At 42.7% G+C, this 10,550-nt stretch overlaps 1 protein-coding gene across 1 annotated transcript in view; it reads right to left on the bottom strand.

The window, feature by feature from the left end:
- Positions 1 to 425: 425 nt before the first annotated feature.
- Positions 426 to 10,550, bottom strand: part of LOC102869331 — a 17,617-nt gene continuing 7,492 nt past the window's right edge. The window contains exons 4-7 of the mRNA XM_006902959.1: positions 4,436 to 4,587; positions 4,069 to 4,186; positions 737 to 1,173; positions 426 to 705 (exon numbers count right to left, since the gene is read on the bottom strand). Coding sequence (XP_006903021.1) covers positions 426 to 705; positions 737 to 1,173; positions 4,069 to 4,186; positions 4,436 to 4,587 — 987 coding nt within the window. The remainder of the gene's footprint in view (positions 706 to 736; positions 1,174 to 4,068; positions 4,187 to 4,435; positions 4,588 to 10,550) is intronic.

Raw genomic sequence — 10,550 nt, 5'->3', positions numbered from 1 at the left:
CAGAAATGCCTCGTAAGAGTTTTCTTTCCAGGCTGTCATCTCAACAGGTGTCACTCACCAGGCATTCAGCTGGGAACTCCGAGGTGGTGGGTTCGAATCCCCAGCCCTATCACGGATAAAAAAACTGAGGCTGGAGGCTCCCATAGAGGTCTCTGGCCTTCAGCTCCATGGCAGGGACACCCCAAGTCACCCCCTAACTTGGAGGGTTGTGAATGTGGGAGCAATCTCTGCAAGACCCAAGTGACATCCTCAATCATCCCCAACTTGGAGGGTGGAGAGTGTGGGTGCAATCTGTGCAAGAGCCAAGTGACACCCCGAGTCAACCCCAGATTGGAGAGTCGATGCAATCTCTGCAAGAGCCAAATGCTGGGGAGCCACAGGGCAGACTGGAGTACAGTGGCCACCCCCTCCACGCGTGGGCGGGGTCATCGCAGCTGGGAGAGGGCGCGCTGGTGGCAAGGGACGTAAGCCCTGGAGCTTCCCCCTCCCACTGCATTCTTGCGGAGAAAGAAAGGGGTCAGCCTGCGTGTGGGAGGAGTCCCAGCCATGGACACTGTCCGTCCTCTGGGTCCAGCGGGCTCGCCGCGGACGTGGTGGCGGGGTGGTTCGAACCCATCACCTCGGGCTCCGACTGCGAGCAGCTCCGAGTCCCGGATCAGCCCGTGCACGGACGTGGGGGGACACAAGCCCTGAGCCGGGCTTCGACTGCGGAAAGAAAGAGGCCGCGTCCACTCACCTGGACCCGATCCATCGTGGCCGCGGCCGCCGTGGCGGGTCCGTACGGAGGACGGGCAGGGCTGGGGTCCCGGAGAGCCCAGGGCGGCTCCGAGGAGGCACCTCGCCACGCGGGTTCACGGCTGAAACATGGGGACTCGGGTCCCGCAGAGGCCCAGGGACGGGGCGTGAGTGAACGCTCCGGACTACGACTCCGATCATCAAATCAGCACCGGCAAACGGAGATCGCAGCCATGGCGCCGGAAGTCCCGCCCCGGCAGACGAGGACGCCGGAAACACCCCTCCGTCCGTGTCTGCCATTGGCTGAGCTCCTAGGGGCACAGCGGCGACGAACAGCTTTCTGGGTAATGTAGTTTCTGGCTTCACTTCTCCTGGTCGACCCAGGTAACCCAGCTCCTTTCCAGGGGCTTCTGAACGCCAGGAGCCAGACCTTTCCTCCTGGGGACCCAAGACTCGAGAGGCAGAGATATAACCAAGGAATAAGCAAGTGGTAGCTCATAAACCCCCCTCTTGCTGAGAAAAAAAACCCCTCTCAGCTGGCTTTTCAGAGGCTGTAAAGGGAGATTTTGCTTATCTTTTCTCCTGCAGGGCAGCTGGTGGATTCGAACTGCTTGCCTTTGAGTTAGCATCCTTACTCCTTACCCAGTACACTGGAGCCCAGTGTTAGGTGCAGTCGAGTATGACTCACAGCGAACACACTGGATTGCAAGGAAAAGGCAGTGGAAGGAGATGCTGTCTGCCTCATTAGGTTTTTAACAGTTGACCAATTCAGCTTTTAAATTGGATAGATCAGAAGCTGATATTGTTTACCTCTGTCCTCCAATTTGTACAGTTAGGGAAGCAGGCGCGCGCGCTTGTCCCCCCACCCCTACCTCCCCGCCCGTGTGTGTGTCTCGCTCTCATCGTCAAAGTAGGTTGAAGTTAAGTTCAGACTATCTTTGTGACCCATGTGAATTCTAATTCTACACAGTACATAAAAGACTTCATCTTTCCACTTGTAATATTTTCAGGAAAATTACATCTTTATTCATATGTTGCTTGCGACTCATAGCGACCCTATGTACAACAGCCCTAAACCCTGCTCTATCCTGTGCCAATGGCACTGCCTCTGACACACCTACCCCCATTACCCTAGTCACTGAATCAATCCACCTCATAGAGGATCTTCCCCTTTTGCGCCGTCCCTTCACCCTCCCAAGCATGATGTCCCTCTCCAAGGACCTATCCCTCCTTACAACATGTCCAAAGTATGTCAGACGAAGCCCCAGAATCCTTGCCTCCAAGGAGCAGCCTGGTTTAACCCTCTCCAGGGTGAATCTGTTTGTTTTCTTGGCAGTCCATGGTATTCTCAATACTCTTCTCCAGCACCACAGTTCAAAGGCATCAATTCTCCTTCTGTTCTCCCTAGTCATTGTCCAACTCTCTGCTGCATAACAAGTGATTCCAAAGACCATACCCTGTATCAGATGCACCTTAACAGTTTATAAGGTTGACAGGCATACAAAGATGAGTGAGTCAGTCACAAACTTATATATTTTAGGACATCAAATATTTGTAAAATCTACAACATTGAATTCTATGGAGAATAAAGTTTCCTTATGTAAATAATAATAATAATAATAATAATAATAATAATAATAAATTCTCTATTCAGCAATTAAAAAAGTTTCTTAGTGTTACTGACATCAGGGAGAAACAGAATATTACAAGCTTAGGAGACATTTCACTTTTGTAAGATGATGTTTGCAAATAGATGAACAACTTGAAAAAGTGTTTGCTATACAAGTGGAAATGGTCCAAATGACCAATATTGTGTTTTCCATATGCTTGTCACAATAATAAAAATACACATAAATATTTAAAAGCTAAAAATAAAGGAAAAATACAAAAAACTTCATCCTGAATTATTTAAGTTATATAAAACATGTAAGATTTAAACTGCCTCTAGAAATCAACAGTGGACACATTTGAAAGCAATAATGACAATGTTGTACAAGTGGTAAATTTAAGGTAATTATTTAATTTACTAATGTATTTTTAATATTTGATATATTTATTAAATATTTTAAGGATTTCTAGAATTATTAGTTGTTAGATGAGAAAAGGTGAAGAGATTAGTATTATTAATTTTGTGTTCATATTTTGAAATGAAGGTTAAATGCCGTACTTTTAAAAGTATGCTTTTATGTTTAAAATTTTAGGGAAATAAAATAATATCCAGTTTCCAAAATGTGTACAAGGTACAATTACTAGGAGAAATGAATATTGAATTTCCAATAAAACATAAATGTATAATTATTTGAGAATAACCAGGAAAAGACAAGTTCTATGTAAAGAAGGAAAAGAATTTGATAGTTGAGTCTCATATGTAAAAATCTCCTAGATATAAATGTTGCCGTCACTGTCAAATACTGATGGACAATATTTAATGGAGCCCACGTTTTCTGCAGTGCAGTGGTGATGGATAGGTGCCATTGAATCTTCCCACCCTCATAGACATGTTGGGAACAGCAGACTAGACCCTGCCTTGTACTGCAACATTCTCACCGTCCCTGTTAGGTGAATTTATTACCCATATAATTTACAAGAAATATGGTGAGTTGTGATTTTTCAAAGGCTACATGACTCTCTGGCAGTTAGAAGCTACTGACTCTGCAGAAGATGGAGAGTGTCCTCTCACGGTTTACACCCTCAGAAACCTGGTGGAGGAATAAATAACTAGGAGTCTCAGGAGACTCAGCAAAGGTGGTGTGAGAGGGAGAAGGAGAAGGAGAAGGTGATTTTAACCAAGTGCTCCATGTGCACGGCCACAGATGTCAGAAAAACTCTGCCCTAGGGTGTAAGCAGATTATTATTGCTGTAAATAGTGTCATGTCACTTTACTTATTGGCACTTGTCCACTATTGTGCTTTAGTGAGTTAGAAACACAGAGCACTTGACATGTATGCACATTGATCATTACGTATGGCTGTGTGTGTTCTACCAGTTCATGGAATTAACGCAGCAATATGATCCTTTCACTTGTGCTTGTATTCTATGTGATGAATAAATAAGCGATTGAACATTTTACAAACATTAATTTCTAGCAAGTTGAGGGAATTTTCGACAACACATATTTCCGATACAATGAGGGAAATTTCTCTACCTTATTCAGGCAAAAGGAGGTCTGGAGGTGCTGCAGTCACACCTCAGGAGAATAAATGGGCTAACAGTGGGGTAGCACGAAGCACACAGTGCAGCCAACGTCAACAGCAACTGAGTGGGATGGTCATAAATAATCACAAATACATTAAAGAGGATAGAGAGTGTGTGAAATGATACAAAGGTGCTCACCAGCACAATGATGGTCTGGGTGGCCCGGGTCTCAGGCGAGGATCTGGGGGACACGTTCCGGTGGATGTGTTGGACCCTCTTCTTGTGTCTGTACAGGAAGAAAACCATGGAGCCACTGCTGCAGAGCATGAGTGCCAGACACACAGCGTCAGGGAACGCCGTCAGTGCTGCAAATAGTGATCCCACTGTGCTGTCGAGAGGGACGAAAGCACAGTATATGTACTCTTCGCCTTCTGTGGTGTTCTTGTTGGTCCACATAGAGGTCAGAAATATTATATATATGCTGTCTAGCAGCATGTGTGTGACCCAACACAGGAAGAGAGAGGCAGTGACGTAGATGGGAGCCTTGAGCTTCAGCTCTGCCCACCTGGAGTTCACAGGGGTGATGGTGACGGCCTGGAAGACACTCAGCAGACAGGTGCTGCTAATGGACACGCCCCTGCCCACCTTGTGCATGTAGGAAAAGAACTTGCATTCAGAATCACTGAGGGTATTTTTACATCCAAAGACTCGCAGTGTCTGGAAAATCGATTTAGGCAGAATGACCATGGAGTTAGCTAGTGCCAAGTGACTGATAATCAAGTCCTTGGACCTTAACTTGCGCCCTGAGAAGGAGAGGAAAAGATTATAGGAAAAAAGATAGAAATTTCCCAGGATTCCGGCAATAGTCTGTAAAGAGAAAAGAACTTCTTTTGTGAATTCCTGCGCAGACATGCTCTCCGTTTCCAGTGACCGAGAGCTGTCTTTAGAGCGAGTGGATTCACACCCACTGAAATCCTCTCTTCTTCATCTGCCAGTGATGCCCCCTCGGAAACGTTGCCTCACACCGAGATTGTGAAGAGTTGGAGAGAAAGCATTTGCAAGGTATGCTAAGAAGATAGTATAGATGGTAACTTCTTTATTCTTCACCATTTTATGCTGCTTTCGTTTTAAAGAGTGAGCTCAAGGGGGAGCTCTGGTGGCCTAGTGGCAAGGAGCTGTAACTACAATCCTAGAGATGCACAGTTCGAATCCACCAGATGCTCTGCCGGGGAAGGAGGGACAATCTCCTCCTGTACCAGTCAGATCTGATTTGACGGTACACTCACACAAAAACAATAAAATAAAAAATAAAAAATGCTAAAAAAAAAGACTGAACTCAAGTAGAAGCATGCTAGTTAGGAGTAGTTTAGGGACTGTGTGAATTGGATGCTAACCTGATGCATTTAACACTACACAAACCACACTTGAGAATGGCCTGGAGATGGATGTGTCTGACCTCCTCTGACTTCATGTCAGAAAGATTGAGATCGACTTCAGCCCCAAACTGATTCCTGTGATGTGTAGTCATGCATGTCTCCTGTCTTGTTCAGTTTAAAAGTCAGTTCTGACATAAACTATCACTCCACAGCATCTTGTACCTCTATACTGACTTAAATCATTCCTTATAAAGGCCACGCAGAACAGAAAGACCATAACAAGAGTTACAGATTTGATTAGGGAGGTAGCTCTCTACCATTGGGAATGAAGATTCAGAAGCTTATAGACAGTCATGCTTCCACAATATAGGCAGTCCTTACAACTCCTCTCAACTTGCATAGTTTCTAGCCACCTGCTCAGGCCAGCAGTGGCTTTGTCCTGAGAAAATACCCTTGTCTCTGCCTTTGACATGAGGCTTGGTTCCTGCAACGATCAAATACGTGTTACAGAATCTTTCAGCTCTTGACTTGTGAACGACAAAATTCCCTGCGTCCATCTCCTACCAGTCCGGTGGGCATGCGGCTGCCCTCTCTCTGCTTCTGTCATGTGACCTCTGCCTCTCGCCATTATTGGACTTACACAGCTGTCTTTGTTTCCCATGCCCAGGAGATACTCAGTGTGGGATTCAAAGGGCATCTTCTCTCTTCATTCTTTATCTTAAAAGGACTATAAATTCCCCAGTAAATTCTTGGGTTTTCTTGAAAGCGTAAGGCATGGCCAAACTCACCAGGCTCCTGAAAGTGTTCCATACAAAATTTTTGTATTATTTTCTATTTTACTGTATTTTTGTATTAGTCTATTAGCCCAACATATGGTATTCCACGGACCATATTTCCATTAGTCTGAGGGTACACTATTCTCTTGGTTGAACACAAGCACCTTGTTTACAATTCCCACACAATTATAGAGGGACTTAAAAGATCCTGGAGAGAAAGATCCTTTAAAAGGGATCCATAGCATTTCACCAAGCTTCTATCTATCCAGTGACCCAGTTCTGTATGTAATTTTTTAATCATCTCTTGTCATTTTAATGTATACTCTTGTTAAGTACCATAGAGTTGACCATGACTCATTGTGACTCTATGACCAAGGGGATGTTATTTGGGGTAACAAGTTTCTTCTGAGGTGTAATTATTTCATAAGTCAATTGATAGTCCAAATATCAATTATGGATCAATTTTATAAAAATCTTAATGAAACGAAGGTCACTGATTGCACTAGAAAAGTGTTGGAATGAACCGCATGGGCAGGATGAATTGAAAGAATCCAAGATTGATTTAGTATTAGGGTTGCAACAAAATAACATATTTGCTTTGATGCCAGAAATAAAATACAAGGGCAACTGCATCGGGAATTACTGAACAATTTCCTACCATGCTATGAACACTGAGACATTAAAAATTTTTAAAGTGATGAAAAATAGAGTACAGAAGCTAAGGGATTACTAATTTTCTTTCTTATATTTTATCACCTGTATCTTGGAGGAAGTGCAGCCAAGTTACTCCACAGAGAGCTGCCTGGTGACACTTCATCTCACGCAGAATGTCATCAAGGGGAGCCAGTCCTGGAAAGGACGTCATGGCAGGTGGGAAAGGTGGATGGTCAGAGAAAGAGAGGCACACAGTCAATCAGATGCACTGACACAGGGAATATACAATGGCCTTGAGCGTGTCAGAGACTCCAAAGGTGGGGCAGGACCAGGAAGGGATCAGATCTGTTGTTCATAGGAGAGCTAAGGGACCCAGCTGACTCCATGGCACATAACCACATCGCCATGCTCATCAATTGAAAAGTACGTATTTCAAATAAAAGTAGTATCATTTGGCAAGATTTCTGAAGCACAGGGCATTTACTACTGTTGTACAAAATAACACCTACAAATCATGACATTTTGTGCATCTGATAATTGAATTGTTTGGTTATTATTTGTCAGACATTAGGATGTGTTTCAGCCTGAGAAACTAGTTTAAGCGGATATCTACTGTTTAAAAATAATTATAATCAAGTATCCTTTTCCTGAAATGCTTCCTCTCTGACTTCTAGAGGGAGATCTTGTCCCATAATCAACAGACTACGTACATTTTCAGGAGCAATATGACTGTCTCAATCATGTGCTATACTTAGAGCAAATATTTCCATGCTTGCAACAGCTACTCAGAAACACTCTGTCTGCACAGAATTCAGAGACTCATGACATTTGCCCACTCAGAATTATAATTATGGGGCTGCAACAGGCAGGTTTCCAGATCTCTGAGAGTTCTTCTTTCTGCACAGTATGTTGAACAGCAGGTTGATTCAATACATGAGATTTTATTAAACCTTATTAAAATTAAGATTTCATGATCACTAGAATCAAGTATTGCAGGAGTGGCGTCTACTTCCTAAACAACATGTCTCTGGAAACTTTATGAACTTTGATAAATGACGATAGTTGTAGAGGAGCTTCAGAACTTTTGTTTATAGGGTCACGATGAATAATGCTTGACTCGACAGCAATCAACAACAGAATCAAGTATTAATTTCATAATCGTTAGAATGACACTAATAGTATTGAAAACTTTCAGGTTTGGGGTGGATGCTTGGGGTTACATCTGTTTATCCTTCAGTCCAAGATGTGACACAAAGTCAATTTTGAATCCACAAAACGCCTTACTTCAAAATGATGACTTATTCAAATCATTGTGTCTACTTCTCTTACAGACTCTGTCCTGTTACAACTGAGGGTAAAGTATAATAACAATTAGCAAGGAGAGAAAACATCAAGAATGACATAAAACAGACAGTGTCAAAAACAGGGGCCAGCAGTTCGGATCAACTGAAGCATCACAAACCACGCCTCTCTGCCTATTTATTGAGAATCAGGGGAAGCAAATCATAAAGAGAATCCTCTTGTAAATGAAGCTGAATTTTTCTGTATTGTCAACCTGATGCTTTTTAGCTCAGGAAGGAAGTATTTCACACGTAGTAACACTCCCTCTGCAGGGGGACCCTAGCTGTCTCTTGTCTACAGAAAACAGCTCATTTCCTGTGATCTGTCACAAGAGAAATTCCACCTTATAATTTTGGGATTCCTTCAATTCCTGAGTAAGTATATGGTTTTCCCATATAATATTTGGCATGAAATTTAGCTTGCCACACTGTCCTTCAGACTAAAATAGAAAATACTCACCAAGTTCCATCCAGGTGTGAGGTGGGCTCAAAAGCAGAGTGGTGAGATTAGTACATTAAAGACACGCTCTTTTTAGCATTGACTCCATTTAGTGTTGAACCTCATTTCCCACACTTCTGTGACAAGCTCAGCCCTCAATAACATTAACACAGTTCTGTGAAATTTGTATTTAATGTTTTCAGTTACTGTCATCTGTTTGAGACCACGAACTGGTGGTATTAAGGGTTGGTGAGCAAGTTCTGAATCTGGAGAGGCCAGCGTGAAAGGTACCAAGGCCCTGCCAGTTCAGCACCATCACACAGTAACTTTCATGTTTTAGTTCATTGTTGGAGTCAGTCAATCAATCGATCCACCCATCCACCAATCAATCTCATTAGGGTTCCTCCTTTTGTTGCTATTATTAGGACTATGCCATAAAATAGAAAGATTCTACTCATTTTAAAAGATAGAATTTTATTCTTTTTTCAAGAAAGTTTACACTGTAGTTTAGATTGTCAATCAACAGTTTCTATCCAATTTGAACAGTAAAATGACTTTCGTTACTCACAATTTGTAAACATTTTTAATTATTTATGCTCTGGTTATTCCATTTGTAATAACCTATCTTTCCTACTCCCTTACATTCTTGTTATTGTTTTAAGTAATTGTTGACTGTTGGTCTCCTAGAAATGACCTTTTTTGTTATTGTAGTGGATTGACTTAAGAGTCGAGTACGACTTATGGAGACCTTATGAGCAAAAGACCTGAAGCCCCTCTACAACTTTTGATATTTATTAAAATTCGTGGAGTTTATGAAGTTTAAGAAGTGGATATCACTCTTGCTTCCAAACCTGTCATAGAACGTTATTGTTGTTATGTGCCATTGAGTCACCTGCAATGTATAGCGACCCTATGTACAGCAGCTCTGAACCCTTCCCTGGCCTGAGCCAGTCTCGCTGACTCCAACTCACCAACTCCCATCGCCCCAGTTACTGTATCCATCCATCCATCCATCTCATCCATGATTTTCTTCTCCTACACCGTCTGTCCACCCTTTCGAGCATGATGTCCTTCTCCAATGACAAATCTCTCCTGGCCATATATGCAGACCTTTTTAGTATATTTTATTTGTTTTGATTGTGATTTGAATGCAAGTTTACAGAAGAGTTGGATTTTCATTCATTCATTCATTCATTGTTGCACAATTTTGTTCCTCACCAGCTTTCCCTCCCCTTCTCCCAGTCTTTTTTGCAATAGAACTCTTATTCTGGCCACTGTATTGGAACAGATGAGACAGAGAACTGTTTAAATGGATCATAGGATTTAACATTATATGTTAATGACTTTTTAAATGAGCACAATTCTCAAAGAGTGAGAGGCTTTATTTTGGAAGCCAGTCTGCTCTTTAGCTAAAAGGAGGTCACCTCAGGTTCAAGGTTCAAAGAGCCTTTCCCTTGTCATCAAATGACTCATGTAATACTGCCCTGGTCACCAGCTATCTAGATGCATGAAGTTCATGAATATAAAGGAACGCCTTAGAAATTCATAGGCATTAATGGGTTCCTAGTGAGGTCCTGTGACCTCATTAGGAAGGAGTTACGCCTCCAAACCCAAGCAGGTAATTCAAATCCACCAGGAGAAGAAGGGACTGTTTGATTCACAATGTCTAAACACTTGCTGCAGGGTCAGTTCAGAGTGGGTTCTGACTCCACAGCACACAACAACAACAACAACAACAGACAATTCATATACCTAATTAGGATTCCAAGTGGTGAACACTATTCTTTAGAAAGAAATTAAGAGAACAGTAAAATTAGAGTACTAGGAATAGAACCATGACAACATAGGATGAGGGAAACCTTACTATGCTGCAACACTATTTATTGTAATTTTACTGATATCTGCAAGCCCCGTTGTATGACAAGACTCTGAAGAACCCTGAGACAAAGCTCTTTGTCCCTCTCAAAATGTGTCTGATAAGAATTCCATTTAGTCCATTTGTTGTTGTTGTTGTTATGTGCCGTCGAGTCGTTCCCGACTCATAGCGACCCTATGCACAACAGCCCTAAACCCTGCTCTATCCTGAGCCAACTGC

Source organism: Elephantulus edwardii, unplaced genomic scaffold (genome assembly GCF_000299155.1).
Source record: "Elephantulus edwardii isolate Elephantulus edwardi_28Jun2011 unplaced genomic scaffold, EleEdw1.0 scaffold00478, whole genome shotgun sequence".
Classification (NCBI taxonomy): Eukaryota; Metazoa; Chordata; class Mammalia; order Macroscelidea; family Macroscelididae; genus Elephantulus; species Elephantulus edwardii.
This window is presented reverse-complemented; position numbering and strand designations above follow the sequence as displayed.